The sequence below is a fragment of the Euprymna scolopes genome, chromosome 32 (assembly GCF_053919585.1).
Source record: "Euprymna scolopes isolate OS-2025 chromosome 32, ASM5391958v1, whole genome shotgun sequence".
In the NCBI taxonomy this organism is placed as follows: domain Eukaryota; kingdom Metazoa; phylum Mollusca; class Cephalopoda; order Sepiida; family Sepiolidae; genus Euprymna; species Euprymna scolopes.
This window is the reverse complement of record NC_136513.1, coordinates 9,535,084-9,554,885: the sequence shown is the minus strand read 5'-3', so window position 1 is coordinate 9,554,885 and position 19,802 is coordinate 9,535,084. Positions and strand designations below refer to the sequence as shown.

At 35.6% G+C, this 19,802-nt stretch overlaps 1 protein-coding gene across 3 annotated transcripts in view; it reads right to left on the bottom strand.

Moving 5' to 3' along the window:
* Positions 1–19,802, bottom strand: part of LOC145256218 (triokinase/FMN cyclase-like) — an 84,854-nt gene that overhangs the window by 8,665 nt on the left and 56,387 nt on the right. For 2 of the 3 annotated variants that reach the window (XM_080114836.1, XM_080114835.1), the window contains exons 10-13: positions 17,365–17,490; positions 16,364–16,498; positions 11,944–12,062; positions 7,315–7,427 (exon numbers count right to left, since the gene is read on the bottom strand). In XM_080114836.1, coding sequence (XP_079970962.1) covers positions 7,315–7,427; positions 11,944–12,062; positions 16,364–16,498; positions 17,365–17,490 — 493 coding nt within the window. The remainder of the gene's footprint in view (positions 1–7,314; positions 7,428–11,943; positions 12,063–16,363; positions 16,499–17,364; positions 17,491–19,802) is intronic. The other variant, XR_013863943.1, reaches the window with a different exon arrangement.

Genomic DNA, 19,802 nt, shown 5'->3' with positions numbered 1-19,802 from the left:
GATAACACCCTTCTTGGCTTAACATTCATAGGCAACATTAGTTGGAACAAATACGTTGTGTAACATGATCGTCTTGAAGGAGCGATTTTCTCCCCATAGGGGAGGTTGAGACCCCCCCCCCCCCAGGGACCTGAGGAAAACCGGATAAATATGCTAAGATTGTCTAATTGAATCCCGGACAATGGCAGGTAGCAAAAATACTTGAAATAAAACAGATATATATTTTTTTTATTGTTAAAACCAGACATGTGTTTTGTTGTTTGAGAATGAGAAGACCGGAAATGTCAGAACAATGTGGAGATGAAACCAGACCTATCTTGGCCTCGAGGACACCTGTTTCAGACGAGGGCTTTCTGAATGACGGGGTTTTGACCCTTGGGTTCATGCGAAAAGGGATTTCATTTTGGTCTAAGATTGCAAAACTCTGGTAATATTGTTGAAGTACACACATGCAATTTGGGTCTGGGGATTCCTTCGGAAAACGCTGATTAATTGGGTGGATCGTCCAACCCACCCTGTGACCCTTCTATAAAAAGCCAATACCCACTCGAAATTGACAGATTTGTGCTGAATAAAAACGCCTAACGATCCCCTATCTGCCATCCTAACCAGCATTCTAGTGAGCAAATGTTTTGGTAAAACGATCTACATATGTAAAAAGGATCTGTAACTTTTGTGAAATTAATTTTTAGTAGTTAGAAAACCCTGATTTTGTCTGTCTTGTCTTTCCAACATGCATGCAAGCTTTGCTTTTGCTTTTCAGCAGAATTCAACAGAGAGACATTAAGAATTCATGTGGAGATCTCCTGGTAGACTTGACATCACGAGCCACAGTTTCCGAAAAAGTTAGAGATCAGTTGCTTGACCTGAGCACGGGAGTCCCGCCACAGTTGAAGACATTTCCAAGGCTATATATTATTTGATTGGAATTCATTATTGAGATGAGTATTATTTATATTAATTTATTTATTGCGGAATATTATCCTCACCTTTCTTAGTTGTTGTTTCACAAAGTTTAGACCAACTATTCCTCTGCCCTTTATCAGGTGGTAACCACAACGGGATAGGATCTCTGAATCTCCTAACTGCTTTCTCAGCAATTACTGCCATTCATAGTTGTTGTCGTCTCACCACGTTTTTGGCCAAGTAAGCTTCTAGCTGGCTTTGGGTAGGATTGAAACCGTTATCTTCAGACAATTCTCACCTGGAACTGTAGAGATTCAATGTCTCTCTCCACTGCACCACAGGCCCCAAAGGACGATCAAGGTTGGATTTTTTGGTCTTATAAATCCACGTTTATTTATTATCTGGTCCGTTTATTTATGGTCTGGTCCGTACCGAATGGTATATATATATATATATATATATATATATATATATATATATATATATATATTATTTAATTGGAATTTATTATTGAGATGAGTATTATTTATTAATTTATTTTTAATGCGGACTATTATTCTTATCTTTCTTAGTTACAACTATGGATGGCAGTAATTGCTAAGAATGCAGTTGGGAGATTCGGAGTTCCTATCTTGCCGTGGTTACCACCTGACAAAGGCCAGAAGAATAGTTGGCCGAAACATGAAACAGCAACTAAGAAAGATGAGAATAATAGTCCGCATTAAAAATAAATTAATTTCCAAGGCTGCAGCAAAGAAGGTAGGCTCCGTCTACTGTGCTACAAAATTATTCACATCAGAGAGTATCCTATATTTTTACAAAGCCATTATATGCCCATGCATGGAGTATTACTGCTGGTGCATCTATCACTTGTTTCTCGTTTTTAAACAGAATCCAAAAAGAGTCTCAAATCTAATAGACCTCACACCATTGATCAAGCTACAACCTCTGACCTATCACCGCAATGTTGCATCTCTCTGCTTGTTTTACAAATAATTTAATGGAATATGCTCGGATGAATTCATAGTATTTGTGCCTCCTTGACATACATACTCTCAACAAGTAGAAAAATCCCACCTTTTCACTGTGGAGATCCCTAAATGCCAGAAAGCTTTCTGCTCTAATAGTTTCTTCCTTCAGACTGATAAACTTTGGAAATCCCTCCCTATTTACTGTTTTCCTGACAGTACCAAGTTTAAATGTAATGTGAACAGAAATCTTGCTGCTCAATTCCTGACAGTTCCCTCTTAAATATGATCCTAAACATAAGCTCCTTACGTCCTAGGTGGCAATATGCAAAGTTCACTCAGACTCTTGTTTTATTGAGTTGAAATAAATGTCTCTGGCCTGTTCTATTAAGCTCCTTTTTTATGGAAATCGCTCAAGACAAGGTATGAACCCATTTGATGTAAGAAGAACTAACAAGAAAGATAGATGATCATTTCAAAGAGAGGAAATGTCTATTGGCCTTTATCTTGAAAAGGCCAAGGATGTAGGTAGGAGGAATACAATCAGCAGAAAAAAAAAGATCCACAAAGTTTGTAGTTCTTGAAAACAAGTTATTGGAATCAGAAGCTTTGTTATGATGAGGTATCAAAACAGTGAAGACCACTAGACCAATGAATCAAACGAGCTAGAACATAGGAAGCAGGGAATAGATCAGACAATTCTGAAAAACACACGCCGTAATAGTATTTGTAGAAGAGACTGAGACTAGCAACATCACATCTGTGAAAGAGAGGGTGTAGAGGAGAAGAAAAGATGGCAAATCAAATTACAAACCTGAAATAGAAAACTTTCATCCAAATGGAATTCCCATGAATAGAGTTTCTTTCCAAGAACTTTCCAATGTTTAAAACACATTGCCATGGGACTACTCTCTGCAAACTACAACATTGTCACATGATGTCAACAAGTAGTTGTTAAGCCAGAAAGTAAACACATTATATACATTTAATTAACTATTTTCAAGCCTCTTATAGTATTATTCAGCATCCATTTTTGGCCTTGATGAGTGGTGACTCATTACTTTTTTCTCCTCTCATATATATATATATATATATATATATATATATATATATATATATATATATATATATAATAGCAATCACTCCAGAGAAGACATAAAGCCATTTGATGTAAAGAACTAAGAGAAAAAATACTACATTAAGTAGCAAAGAAATTCTATTGTCCACCAAGAGAAAAATCTAAAAGACGTGTACACAGTTTGATGATGTATGGAAATAAAGTTGGCTAGTGAGGGGTTGAGGATATGCATTGCATGGTCAAAAATGATATGAGAATGATACGATGGATATGTAATGTGACTCTTAAAGACAAGATCAGTTCTGATGACCTCAGAGGAAGATTATATCCGCATTTTTGTTTTATTTTACTTTTATATCCGCACAGTATAGGGAGATGTGTGTAGAACGAGAGACTTTGAGGTAACAATTCAGTTCACAGAGGAAAGCCAGAGAAAACATGGGAGGAAGTGATAAAAATTGACCCAAGGGAACTGATCAAAAATAGTTTAGTTTGGAAGTCATTAAAGTCATCTAATGCACTTCAGCATGTAAACCGGATGATATTATTATGATTATTATTATTATTATTATTATCATTATTATTATTATCACCATGATGATGATGATGATGATGATGATGATGATGATGATGATGATGACGACAACAACAGCAACAACAAACTTTTGTAATACTAATTATGGACTAATTATTATACAGCATAATCACATTAACATGCTCGTTCTCATTAGATCATTGAAGTTAAGCATCGTTCAGTCTGGTTAGTACTAAAATGGGTGACCATTTGGGAATACCAGGTGCTGTATGTGTTCTTCACTTATCTTGACATTGTTTCCAGACTTTTCCTTGCTATTGGAATCAAACAGTGCCGACCCAGGAGAGAAGTAGTTAAGGATTGCGTAATCCTAGCTTCAATGTAAGTCATTAATCATCCTTCCAAGATGATCAGATGGTTATCGTCATTCCAACGGACGAATATTCAATATTAATTATCATACGGAGCAAAATGCAACAATTAAATCAAATGAACAAGAAAGGACAGTTATTTATCAGAATAGACTTAAAAAGCCTTGATAAGTGGTGATGCCTATGTAAAAAAAAAACAAAAAAAACACTTAAAAATTTTATACAAATGAGATATACACAAGTACTGATGGTGCAGTAATCAAGAATAGAAGTTAAAACTATAATGATGATATGTAAGTCATTATGTAGAGTGCTCAGTTGCACTACAGAGCATCAAAAGTGCATGTATAGTACATAAAGTACAATTGTAAGAGAAATGAACAGTATAAGAGTCATTTTTTTTTTAATATACTAATGGATCATTTAATATCAAGGCCCTCAGGACATGCGAGAATAAAGGTTAAAGAGATTTTTATTCCAGACGATGATCACCACCATAAGAGGACCAAGAACAAAGGGTGAGATGAGCAGCTCATCAATTATTTGTTTACATTAGACTTGAAGACAACCATTCTGTAGTTGGTTCGTTGGGATGCAGACTCATCGATAAGATGTTCTTGGAAAAAAAATTATGATCATGGAAATTTTGTTTGATTTTTGGAAAAGAAAGAGAAAATTTCTTTGCTGTGGTTGTAGCTAGATGTATACGGCATAATCACATTGACACACCGGTTTTCATCAGATCACCGAAGTTAAACCTGGATGACCATTTGGGAATTCTAGGCGCTGTATATGCTCTCCGCTTATCTCGGCATTTGTTTCCAGTCCTCCTTGTACATGCACTTCACTTGCCACTGGTATTTAACAATGTTGACTCCGGAGAGGTGTGGTTGGAGATTGCGCATCTCCTGCCACAAAAATTTCACACGTAGGCACCCCTTCATGGGTATCCATAGTCTGTCAAAGACTGAAGGAGCCTGTTCTTGCTGTGAATGTTTTACAGAGGAAGGAGGGGCAGGAATTTGAGCTTAGTCAAGTACCTACCCTGAACATAATACAGTAATGTATAAAGAGATCAGCAATATTTTTTCTGTACGAAAAATACTGTAGAAACGAGAAGAAATAACCCCCCCCCACTCACTAGATTGTGAAGTTTCTATGAATTCACTCTATTCCCCCATAATTCTCACATTCACATCTTTTTTTTTTTGTATCTCTTATTCCAATGTTTGGTGTTAGTTTATTCTCTGTTGCATAAGTTCCAATGTTCTTGTCATTTTCTTTTTATTTGTATTTATTTTGGGTTTTAGGTTTGTATAAGGGATTTTTCCCGTTAAAGATGTCAAGAAAACAAGAGGTAGTAATGACTAGACTACGAATAGGCCACACTCATGTCACTCACTCCGTTCTACTAAAAGGAGACGAGGGGCCTATTTGCATAACGTGCCAAGAGCCCTACATGGTACATCATATACTGATGGGCTGTGTGGACTTTAAACCGACCTGAATAAAGCATTACCAAGAGAAAAGTCTAAGGGAGATATTTAACGAAATCGACTTAGAAAAAAATATTGAATTCCTGAAAGAGATTAAAAAGTATAACAAAAGATTCCACAAGAAAAATCAAAAACAACTAACCAACATCTAACAAATTACAATTAATGTTTCAGAAATAAATGACCCAAAAGTGGTTGATATGTCATAAAACAAAACAAAATATCACATTCACATTAACATCTGTGCTTCCTTGTGCTCGTCATGTTAACGTAAACTAAATATAAAGCAGCATCGTACAACTTACATGTCAATATGTATACAATATCTATACAATATGTATACAATATGTATACAATATGTACGAATACAACAAGAATTGATTCTGTTATTGACAGTCTTGCAGGAGCGCCCAACATCTTTAAGTGAAAGTGCTATGGAATCAACTGAATTCAAGCTCAGCACATCCAGATCATTTTTTTTAATTTTTTTTTTTTTAACTACATTTTCACCGCAAACAAGGTGCATTGCCACTTTGGTGTAGGGGGCTACTATCAAGGGCAGCAACTACTGGGGCACTATGTAGGGATTTGGGCAGCAAGATGTTGGTTCATGTTGCACTTGAACTTCTGCATGTCAGTACAGTTAGGGAAGCAGGAACCTGGAATGGAATTCCAGAATCTAGTGGTTCTGGGGAAGAAACTACTGGAGTAGAAAGATCTTTTACATCTAGGGATCGCTACTGTGTGGGGGTGGGATTTTGCTGCTTGTCGGGTTTGTCGAGGGTGTCTACGTCGTGAGGGCACAAGTGTCTGCTGTTCGTCAGAGCATTCACCATTAAAATACTTGTAGAACAGGCAGAGGGATGCAACGTTTCGTCGATGGGACAGAGGCTGAAGCTTAGATGCCAGTTCAGGGCCTATCAGATTGGCGACTCTCTTTTGAACCTTGTCTAGGAGCTAGAGACTAGTAGCAGATGCACCAGCCCAAATGTGACAACAATACGCCATACATGGGCGAATGGTGGCCTTATAGAGGTACAGGATACTTTCAGGTCTCAGTCGTTTTCTAGCACAGTAGAGAGAGCCTACCTTTAGCGCAGCGGCCCTGGCAATGTTTTCAATATAATTGTTCCAACTCATGTTTCCTGTGAACGTTAGATCATCATTCTGATTGACTTCTGAACAACTTCAATAGCTTCGCAATCCAGCTATACTCTCTATGGAAATGCTTGTAGACACTATCTAATTAAATAAGTAATTGTAAAACATGAAGCACTAAATCAACAAACAAAACCTCTTTTATAACGAAAGGATTAAAATGTTCGGCTCTGTGGAGTCAAGCATGGGGTTCCCTGACGATTTTGGTCAGTTCCTTCATGAACTTCTGTAGGTTCCCTCGTGGTGTCAATCAGCAGTTATTTCTGATGAAATCGCTGATGCCGGAAGATGAGGGAAGAAAGAGAGAGTGCGTCCATCTTTGCTGGTGGTTGGTTTCCCATCGACACTTGTATCATGGGGAGACTAAAATAGTTCCTTATGGATGAGAAAGAATTAATGCGCCCCACCTGCTGATTGATCAATGGTGACTGGATCACTCGCGAGGCGGAAGGTATTGATTCGCAAGGGAAAATAGTTTGCTATTTGTGACTGCTATACCTCTCCTCATGTTAGAATTCTCATCCATCTTCATTGTCTTACATTTCTTGCACACAAACTGGTTATCATCTCTCAATTCTATCTGTAATTTCACTGCATCCGTATTGTGTAATCAATGATTACAAGTACAGTAAAGAAATGACTTCCAAATCGAACGGGGATGGGTGTTACTTTCCTCTACCTAGGAGCTTTCCAAGTCTATAACAATTTACCAGCATTTTAGTCCTAGCAACATTCACTTTCAGACCACTCTAAAGCAAAATAAAGGAAAAAAAAAAAAAAGAAAAAGATTTCAAAGACTCACTTCATTATTCCATGGAGACCAGCAGAATATGCCTGGCACCAGACTTGGAACGTTATCGCAGAGGAACGCTCACTCAAAACTTTGGCAGCACTATTTAGGAAGACACTGTATAACTGTTACAGAGGAAGAAAATAACAAACATTTAGAAAAATTTGAATGTGTTATATATTTGGGACCCTACACTAATAAGCAGCGATTAAGTTAGCTAGTGTGAATTTTGACAAGGGCCACATTAGTGCATGTCAAGATGAAAAAATAAAAGTGCCAGCAGCATTCATCCTAGGCAGGTTAAACTGACTTCCCACATAGGAGGAAGTTTCAAGGGAATATGAAATTTACAAGCGGTCCCCAGTTGCATGTATATCCCAATTAAGGGAATTGACAGTGTTAAATTTTTGCAGTTCTTACAAGGAAGGTGTCAATATCCTCCTATATACAGCGCCTGGTATTCCCAAATAGTCACCCATTGGGTACTGACCAAGCTCGATATGCTTAACTTCGGTGACTAATGAGAACCAATGTGTCAACATGATTATGTTGTAAATATATCAGGATAACCCAAGTCTCTAAAACAGAACTGCTCTCAGGGTTGAACAAAAGATGGGTGATAAAGCAGGGCTAAAAGGTCAAACACGCTTGACAAAACATATAGTTGAAAGGCAGAGAATAAAAGATGATGTCACATTTTCAAGCAAGAGAACCAAAGGTTTTCAGTCAGTTCCATACTGGAAACCATGCAGATGAGACACACCACAATAATGTAGAGATAATCTTGGCAAGTGTTTCCAAAGTTTGTTTCTTAAGAGTAAGTTAGGAAATTACAAAGTAAATAATTTTAGCTATGTAGTCTCTCTCCTTTCATAAGTAAATTCTCTTTCTAATAAAACCTTGAAAACTCAGCAAAATCTGCTTGTGTTTTCTTGAATAAGTAGTTTTCTTCCCTCAAATTAAACAGACAGCCACTGGAAGACACAGTAACTCATAAAACAGCAACGATAACAGATGACTATAAACAGATCCCCCGTACAAACAGTCCGTGTACATATGTATAAAAAGAATTTATTTCATTTGGTTACTTGATCGCTCATGAGCAAAAACAACACACATGAGATTTCGTTGCTGCAGATGTAAAAGGTGTGATCTCTCGTTCATGAAAATATAGCAAATGTTCATCATTTTTATAATGCATCTTTATAGAGGTATTTTTTTTTTTGGTCAGATTTCAGTTTTTTTTTGTTTTTACTAATGTTCACCCCAAACAAGGCATATTGCCACTTAGACATAAGGGGCTACTATTTGGGACCATGCCTAGGTCCTTTTAAACTTCTGCATATCAGTACAGTCAAAGAAGCAGGTAGCAGGACAGCAATTCCAAAGTCTAGCTGTTTGAGGGAAGAAACTATTAGAGTAGAAAGCTTTCTCGCATTAAGGTACCTCAAGAGTGAAGGGGTGTGATTTTGTTGCTAAGCAGGTTTCTCGGGGATATGTACATTGAGGGGGGCACAAGTGCAATGAGTTCATCAGAGCACATTTCATTAAAATACTTGTAAAACAGGCACAGCAATGCAACATTGTGGTGATAGGACAGGGGCTGGAGCTTAGTTGACAGAGCAGGACCTATTAGATTGGAGACTCATTTTTGGACCATATCCAAGAGGGAGTTCATGGTACCAAAGTGAAATTGCACCTTTATATATGTCTAGTTATCTAAGCAGCATCCTATAATTTGTTTCACTCTACACACGTTTTTAATACTAGTAGTCCTTAAAAAAAATACAGATATTATGTTATGTTTTCACTCATGAGCAATCAAGAAACACGATAAAAGTCTTTGTACATACATCCATGTGTTTACGTGCTGATTTATTTATTTTGCTGCAGTTTCATGAGTGGCCTTGTCATGTAGTTGTCAGCAATTGTTTAATTACGACAGAACAAACTTCTCATGCATTGATGACATAAGGAAACTTTTGCTGAGTTTTCTCCAAGGTTTTATTGGAGAGAATGAACTTAGGAGTGTGAGTCTACATAACTGAAATTATTTACTTTTTAATTTCCTATCTCTTAAGAAATGTGTGATGCAACGGACAAAGATTCAAGATAATATTCAGCTACATTCCTTTTACAATATTAGACACATCTCACTTCTGATTAGAACAAACTTTGTTTCTCCACCTTGAAAACATGATGCCATGCCATAACCTCATATTGTTCGACTTTTGTTTTGTCTACAGAGTTTGGCCTCTTGGCCATTCAACTTTGCGTCACTTGCCTCCGGGTACAATTCTGTTTGCAGCTAGGTTATCCTGACACGCACTAATGTGACCCTTATCAAAATTCACACTAGCTAAGTTAATCACTACCTACTATGTAAGAATTAAAGATGGCAACATTTATAAGATAAAAATAAACAAACATACTCCTTATTAACCCCCAAAGCTAATCCTAGGATCAAGTTGGCAGTCAATGACCCTGTCAGAGAAAACAGCCACTGACACTAAATTTGAGGTGCTGATCACTGATCTTGAAAAATTGCACCTTTATATACGTGTAGTTGTCCTAGTAGCATGCTGAAATTTCTTTCACCCTGCACACATTTAATAAAGTAAAAAAGATCATGTCCTTCATTAATCCCCAACATTAATCTTAAGTCCACGGCAGCAATCATTTGAGGTGGTGATCACTAACTCTATATCTGAAGTAGAGGTCATTAACTCTAAGTCCAAGGTAGCAGACTCAATGTCTGAGATGATGGTCTTGACCCAAAATGTTACATAGTGTTGGTTCAATGCTGTTTCAAAATCTTGTTTTTTTTTAGAAAAAACACAGTTGAATTACTAGTTCACTAATACATACATAAAGGCTTCCTTCAGTCTTTGACAAACTATGGATACCCACTCTAAGAGTGCCTATGAGTGAAATTTTTGTGGCAAGAGTTGTGCAAACTCCAACCACCCCTCTCCTGAGTCGACATTGTTGAATACCAGTGGCATTGCTTCCAATACATTGTTTCCCATACATAGATACATATATACATGCACATACATATATACATACACACATACATACATACATACATACATGCACATATATATATATATATATATATATATATATATATATATATACATACACATTATTATATTTATTTTTGATCAGTTTTCTTTTATTCTTACAATTTATTTTATATATAACCAAATTTTTATCTTTACTTTTTTCCATAAGCATCTTACATGTATTTCAGTGTGCATATAGCCAATGCTGCCATCACACAAGTCATCAGAGGTAGATAAATATTAGAGACAGTCATATATAAAGAGATAGAAAAAAATAAAATAAAAAAATGAAAAATATATATAGTATATCAAAATTTGTTGAAAAGAAACCAATGAATACTCAATCATAAGTTTTGCAAGAGCTAATATTAACTAATTTACATTGTTATGGACAGGTGGTTTCTGGGTTAGAATCCATTGTTTTTGTAATTTTTCTGTTCTGAGGATTTGGAATGCAAAAAAAAAAAAGGTAGATTCTAAGCACAATGCCATCTATCCATAACAATGAAACCTTGGTTCGCCTAATAGAAATTGAAATGTATAAATTTTAGATACAATAATTTACATACCTACAATTTCTGTGTTTTTGTCAGGAAAACCTGGCATGAGAATATTTCATCCTTCAAGTAAACTAAACATTCAAACTAACACAGCATTCAAAGCCCAAATAAGATATCTGTGACACTGCTATCCACTGGTTCATATAAGGAATGGTTCACTTTCTCCAAGTGATGTTGTTTCAAGCAACAACACTTAACTGGATACTCCACCAGAGTAGATGAATTCTTGTCCTGGAACCCAGTAAGACCAAGAGATCACAAGAAAGATAAACTTTAACAGAGTTTGCTGGTCAATCGTGAAATGAAAATATATGTTCTTAACCACTCTAATAATTGAACATTCGGGCTTTAATGGAATATTTGAATATCTACATATCTTCAAAACCTAATAGATGATGTCCTTTTCTCCTCCTTGCAACCTCTTTTTCACAGAGATATTCCAAGCCTATCTCTGTTCTATCGTTATTTTCATGGCAAGTGCCCAACTAAGCTTCAATCTATGTCCCCCTCCGGCAAAACATTCACAGCAAAAACTCATCTAACTATAACCACTGTCACCAATTTCACCTCACTCTCTATCTGTGCTTAAATATAAATACACATTCCATGAACAAACTTTCTTTCCTAGAATTGCCCACCTCTGAAACTCTATACCGTGAGTCTGCTTTCCAGTTGATTACAACATGGTCTTGTGCTATCTTTTTAAATAATCAAATTGTACCCAATTTCCACCACTACTCACTGACACCCATTGATTTTTATCCTCGAGTGGCCTTCAGGCCTTGATACATCTCACATAGATATCAAGTGCTAGCACCAGGAAGGGGCCTCTTGATTTCTGAGAACTTCGACTGAAGTTAAATGAAACAAAAGAATTTCAAATCGAACGAAATTTTCTAAAAATCAATCTAATCTGATGTTGTTGATCTCAGTCATTTTTAAAAATACATCAGGTGGTTTCACACCTTGTCTCAAGCGATTTTCATTAAAAATAAATAAAAATCCTTACTTACCGCCCCAGAAGATCCTCCCATTTCCTGTTCCACAATTTCAGCAAGTCGTCTCAACAGGGCAGCCGGCTGGTCAACAGGCAAACCACACGCTTCGATGGTGTTCAGTTTGTTATTGATTGCTGTTTAAATAAATAGTAAACACATTGACAATACATGGGTCATAGAGTTGGCAGTAGAATACATATTCCGTAAAATTAGAAAAAAATGTTTTTGAATTTTTTATTTTATTATTTGGACTATCATCCTCATCTTCTAGTTATTGTTTTCACAACATTTCGGCCAATTATTCCTCTGGCCTTCATCAGGTTAACCGCGATGGGATAGGAATGTCGAATCCTTCAACTACATCCACAACAATTGCTGCTGTCATCTCACCAAGGTTTGGTCAACTTATCCTCTGACCGGCTTTGGGTGGGATCGAAACCACTACCTCTAGACAATGCTCACCTGGAATCGTAGATATTCCGCATCTCTATCCACTGCACCACAGGCTTAAAGGGAAATCAAGGTTGGATTTTTTTGTCTTATAAATCCAATTGTTCTTCCAATTGTCGGGTCCGTACCGATTGTTCATATTACTGAATTAGTTTGGAATTATTTTTGAGATGAGTAAATTGTATCATTTAATTATCTGGACTATTATCCTAGGCTTCTAGTTGTTTTTCTGTCATGAAAACAATAACTAGAAAATGAGGAAAATAGTCGAAATAATTTAATAAAAAAGTATACAATTTATTCATCTCCAAAATAATTCCAAACTAATTCAATAATATTGTTCTCACCTTGAGTGTTATTTTCATAACATTTTGGTCACCAGGGCCCGTGGTGTAATGGGTAAAATACTTGGTAAAATTCAGTTATAAGTTACACTCTTCTGGAGGTTAAAGGTTCAATTTTCAGTGTGGTTGACACTCAAAAATACAATTGTGAGTTACTTAGGACTTCTACTCAGTCATGAATAATGGATTGAGAGCATGCTACCCTCATGGATTAAATAAAAGGGTTCTGTTCAAAATTCAATGCAGATTCTTGAGTCTGACATGATACACCTGAGGTATTTTGAAAATAACAGTCAAAATGAGGACAGTCGTTCGAAGAATCCAAATAATACGAATATATGTGTGAGTGAAGAATCGATGAATCCAAATACTATGAAAAAAATAAAGCATCTATACTTCAAATATATTTTTTCTCATGCATTAAACTATTTACCACTTGTCCAGGAAAAGTTTTGGTTTCAGTTTGAAGAGTGCACATCAAAAGGGGAGACAATTCAAGAATTCCCCAAAGTTTTTCAAATCTCAACAGCACAAAATAAAACATTAATGATTCAAACATTTATTGAAGGAAAATAAAATTAAGAAAATTTTAATAACATGGAGATTTTTTTTTAAACAGAGATATTCTTTTTTTTTTCAAATTTTTAATTTTCTTACAAAGAATATTTGGTAAAATCCATTGAGTGCGTACGGTGGTTATATGAGAAAATAAAGCTGTGTACGCATTATAAATGTTTCTTTTATGTGTCTTATGTTATACATTAGTACATTAGGGGTCATTTCGAGTTAAAAGTTTATTTACTGCACCCATCTGAACTAGAGAAAATCATGATTTAAATGTGTATATCTTGTCTAAATAACTAATGATGAATATCTAATATGGCCGACCACAAATGCCAATTATTTTCTTATTTACCACAAGAAATCATGGTGATTAATATGAGAGTAATAATAGATTCTTTTGAGTGAGTGAAAGTTATTCCAACTTTCTTTGTGAGAATCACGTAATTCAAAATTGATATAGAAAATTGTGAAATTGAATAAATTGACTAGTAATTTCCAAAAAAAATGCATTAGTTATTGGCAAGAAGTGTGACAATATTAGAATTATATCGTATGTAGCACCTGTGATTATAGTCCCAAGATAACTGAATTTTACAGGGGGAAAGCAATTTTACTTCCTTAATAAAGTACAAGACTCTATGGACAAATTTATCTTTAGTTGATTTTTGACAACTAAATATTTTCATTCACTAGCCAAATAGAAAAGTTACTCGCCAAACCCACATGATTTTTAGAATATGACATCTTTGTTCTGTGATGAGTATGTACATCATAAAGATTTTTATGTTTTTTTTTTAATACAACAAATTTTATACGCATTATAATTTCTTTAGATATTTTTTTAAACAGCCTTCGTTAAAAAAAGATAATATTTTTCTATTAAACTTTTATTGCTTAAATAATTTAACTTTGTTGTTTTATTTAAAAAGAAATAAAAGTTGAAGAAGATATTTTTCACTCAGTAGAGAGCTTTGGAAGACTGTCAGTGAAAAAAATACAATCACCAAAAGATAAGCCTTTCATTATTTCTAGTCACCACTTTGAAAAATCACTCGCAAATGCAACTATTTCACTCGCAATGTAGAGCCTTGGAGTAGATTAATTAAATATTTATTAAAATCTAAAATGCAATAGAGTAAACTAAAACAAAATTTTAAAAACATCCTTTTATTAAGTTTTATTAATATTTGCTCTATTCTCCACTTTGCATATACATGAGGCTGACTCTACATACCAGATGCCCCCTCCCCGGATTAATCACATAATTAGCACTGTACTTTTTCTACTACACTATTTAGTACTTACATACTTCTCACTAAAGTATGATGTGGCACAAAGTTGGGGGTGGGAGGAGAAAATATCAGTGCCCCAGGGAAAAAGTCAGGCTGGCTTTTAAATATTGGCTGGTCAACCCCATTGCACACTTCGGTAGGAGTGCCTCAGGCAGTTAGCAATAAACTAACTGCTTCCTACATAGGGAAGGTAAGCACTGGGAAAGTGGACCTCTGAGGACTACCCAGAAGTAACACCACAGTCCGACAGATAAAAGACCACTAAAATGCCTCAATTGTTGCTGGACCAATTGTCAAGATTGGAATGTTGGCTGGCATGCATTCATGAGTTCAATTCAACACCTAATGATTTGGTGTGGACGCCTTATTTTCTTCCTTCCGACCACATGAAGATGTGACACAACGTCAGAATGTGGGAAGAGTAAAACCAACAGTCCTAAAGGAGGAGCACTCTGGTCTAAGAAAATTTGCCTAGACAGCCCTGTTGGCATTCTCTAATCAGGCTGCCTCAGGCAGTAAGTAATAAACTTCCGAAAGATTGAAAGCAAAGCCTGTCCAACTAATTGTAACTAGTATTTTTATGAGGAAAAATCATCACACAACATTCACGACAAAATCATTTTCTCCACTTTCTTTCTTGATTGTCTCACAGTTTATTATTATTTATAAATTTAAGATTTGAAAAAGTAAAAAACAATACTTGAAATCAAAAACAGAAATAAAAATATTAAAAAAAAACAAAGTACATATTATACTCCCATGCAACTCCAGGTATGTAAAGCTAATCTTTAAAAAAATGTGATGCAACACATATTGGACTAATAATTATACAGCATAATCACATTTACACACTGGTTCCCATAAGATCACTGAAGTTAAGCATCGTTTAGTCTGGTTAGTACTAAAATGGGTGACAATTTGGAAATACCAGGTGCTGTATGTGTGCTTATCTCTGCATTTTTTTCAAGACAATAGGAACTTCTCCTTACCATTGGAACCAAACAGTACCAGTTCAGGAGAGAAGTAGTTAGGGACTGCACAACCCTTGCTTTACAATTCAGTGTGGGTCATCTATCATCCTTCCAGGATGATGAGATGGTCATCATCATTCCGATGGACGAATATTCAATATTAATTATTATACGGAGCAAAATGTAACAATTAAATCAAATGAACAAGAAAGGACAGTTATTTATCAGAATAGACTTAAAAAGTTTATACAAATGAGATATACACAAGTACTGATGGTGCAGTGATCAAGAATAGAAGTTAAAACTATAATGATATGTAAGTCATTATGTAGAGTGCTCAGTTGCACTACAGAGCATTAAAAGTGCATGTATAGTACATAAAGTACAATTGTCAGAGAAATGAACAGTGTAAGAGTCATTTTTTTTTAATATACTGATAGGTCATTTAATATCAAGGCCCTCGGGCCACTCGAGAATAAGGGTTAGAAAGATTTTCATTCAGACGATGATTACCTCCACAAGAGGAGTGAGATCAATGGATGAGATTGGCAGAAGGTAACTTAAGAGGAACTTATTATCCAAGAAAATAGCTCATCGATTATTTGTTTACATTAGACTTGAAGACAACCATTCTGTAGTTAGTTGGGATGCACTCATGGTATTTTGTTTATGGATGAGATGTTCCAGGAAAAAGACATTGTTTATGGGAAACAATAAAAACAATGGATTAAATGGACAGAAGGTAACTTGACAGGAACTGATTATCCAAAGAAATGTGGCAGAGATAATTTTAGAAAGAAAAAAAAAGACTTACCTTGTGCACCCCGAGCCAATGTCGTCCCACAATCCCCATCACCACTTCCCGTGTCCAAATAGTTCAAATCAACTTCTGCCATTTTCAACCACTTGCAAACATTTTCAAGGGATTTGAACATCAGAATATTATTTACTGAAACAGAAAAAAAGAAACAGTATGTATAAGTGCATTAATACTATATGTTTCATGATGAAAAGGGTATTTCAAGCTAGCGTTACCTGGAGTACCACAAAAACGTTCTGCAAGTTCTTAATCATTTTATAATATATATTAAGTGTGGTTGGAGGACAGTAGGTTGGAGGACAGTAGGTAGCAGGTGCTAGCGTGATTCTGTGGCAATGTAACTGCAAAATGGCTAAAAAGCAAATGGCTATAATCGCTATACACTTTCTATCTTCACTTCGTTGGAATTCACTTTCCTCCTCATTGAAAAATAGATTTAAATTCCAGTTGATGTTTTATGCAAGAATTGCATCCACCACTGCTCAAGTGATGAATGAATTATCCAAGTGACCATAATGCATCCAATGTTGTCTTGAACGTAGACGTCTGCAGGTTGACCATGGCTTCAAGCAGCTTGTTTTTATGGAGTACTGAAATTGTCCTATCTTTCTGACACTAGAGAAGAACAGATTGATTCATTTTTTGTTATTTTTATTTCACATATTGCATTTTCTCCAATTTTTCCTGGTGTTTATAAGGACAGTATGAGTACATAAAAGTAAGAGAGTAAAATCTCTTTCTGCTTCCTTTATTTATAACTAATAATAAAAATGAAATATTAATCATGGTTAATCATGTGTAATAATTTGAACTTATAAATCCTTTCAATACTCATCCATGAACTTTGAATCCTGCCTTAAATGCCTTACATTGTTTCATTTTTTGTTTTACACCTGCACTAACCTGGTCATCAAGTACATGCACTTAATACCCTCCTCCCCCACAAATAATCCTGCACCACCACAAGAAATAATTTGAATATAGAGATCAAATACCTTCATAAGTTTTCTTTTCAGATTGGAGCGACATTATACCATTTTCCTGATACAATAAGGTTTGCCTATCGACTAAACCTGCTGGCAAATAAGGGCATAACCAACTGGGGGCATTCGTCGGGGCATCTGAAACAAGAGAGAGAAATGAAGACAAAATAAAAGGCATCTAATATGATGCAAACAATTCTGTTTCTGAATCTTTGAGATGAGGATCAATTATTCACATGACTGTTCTTATCTTGAGTGTCATTCTGCCTACGTTTCGGATGATGTAACCTCCGACCTTCTTCAGGCATATTTTGTCGAACTCATGAATCTAAGTGTACACTAGAATTGTTCGCAAGAACCCATGGTGTAACAGATAAAGTGTCGATTTCATTAATAACCTTAGTTTATTGTGAAGTGAATTAAAGTAAATGTACCTTTGTTCTTTAAATGACTTCATTTGTGGAAGATATTGACGATGACAAAAGAAAGAAATGAGTTAATACTGTAACATTTTCTTATTGCACACTACAGACGCACAGGAAGATGCGACTATTTATTTACACATGTTTACACAAAGAAGTTATGCAGCCAAAAAAGAAAACAGATCAAAGGGAGATGAGTATGAGCTTCCTCTTTTAAAATCCATGTCATCTTTAGGGCTATGACAACAGCATATTCTTTTCATTGTTTTGACTCTAGAATATATATCCGTTGATATTTTATATGTTTTTATATAGAGTGATGTGGTTCTAGATTGATTAACTGTGTCTAACTGTGTCGGATATATACTCGAGAGTCAAAACAATGATAAGAATATTCTGTTGTCATAGCCTTAGTCATCAGTAAGCAGACAAGGGAGACAATTCTAAGTTGGTTTCCTTAACGCTCAAGGGAGGCAATACAACAGATTTCCTACCAATACCTCCTGCGACCGAGGCCAGCCGCCTCCTTCCAGCCATCACTTTTTGCCATAATAAACAGAGACATCTTTTTGCCTCTTCAGTATCCAAAATCCACTTAACCGTGATAATCCCCAACATAAAGCAGCATGTAAAACTCTTATGGACGTTGAAAGTTTAATCTTCGGTGCAGGCAATACTAAAAATAGAATTGTGAATTATTTAAGAATTCTAGTCAAACATGACTGAGAGAACGAGAACATGCTAGCCCCATGGAATAAATAAATCACTCTGTTTGAAACTCCATGCAAATTCCTGAGTTCAATAAGATACAACTGAAGAAGGTCAAAGGTTACATTGGCAGAAACGTTGTGAAAATAACATTCAAGATAAGAACGGTATGTTGGGTTTGTGTGTGTGTGTGTGTGTGTGCGTGTGTGTGTATGTGCCATTGTTACTAATGTTGAAAGTGGCTCTTCACTATCTGAACCCAGGTTCTATTTGTGACCTATTTGAGTTCTTTCCAATGTTATTATCATCTAAATGTTCATATATGTGTGTGTGTGTGTGTGTGTGTGTGTGTGTGTGTGTGTGTGTGTGTGTGTGTGTGTGTGTGTGTGTGTCATGCATGTATTCGACATACCTTATTCAACTAGATCGTTGGTCCCTACATCGTTGGTCCATCTGGAAAATAATTTTGTTTTTGGAGAGGAAGCTGGAACCCGTTTGAACGAATGCCTTTCACTCCAAAAACGATGGTTGGTTTTATATTAGGTTTCATTTCACTTCCAAAGTGTCGAACGCAAATGAATGGAAAGTAAGTGCTATTTGCTTGTGGTTAATTCTAATAGTTTCCGTTTTTGAGACATGCCATCTCCCTCCCAACTGGGGGGGGGGGCATAACCGTTAACCCGTCCACTCTTCTCTACATCCAAATTCCAACTTCATTCTAATGTCCAGCTAACCTGATCACGTGACAACCACATCCTTTTGGATCAGCTATCAACTTGTCCAATTTATAGTTTTGACAAGTTTATCAAACATCTCTAAACAATAAATAATGCCAATATAAACTATTTTAATAATATCACTGGAGAGATAGGTAAATAGACAGATAACTAGATCGAGAGATATACCGATAATACATATAGATAAATAGATAGATCAATAGACAGATAAACAACAAATTTGCATTCCCAACTACATAGCAGGTAGTCTGGATAATACAACTGATACAATATCATCAAATAAAATTTCATAAATTACATCATATACATACATTATTATTTTTTTTCATAAGCATTAATATATCACTACACATTTATGAGCATGTTTTGGTCAGCCAATTACAAGTAATTAGAGATCTCTCCAGGAAATATTGCTTATACAAGAGCTTAGTCCGTAAGGAAAATTGTTCAGGGATTCAGCAACCACAAAATAAAAATTATCAGGAGGTCACATTACAGACTAAGCTCTTTTATATGCAATATCACCTGAAGAGGTCTCTAATTACTTGTAACTAGCTGACCAAAACATATTCATGAATGTGTA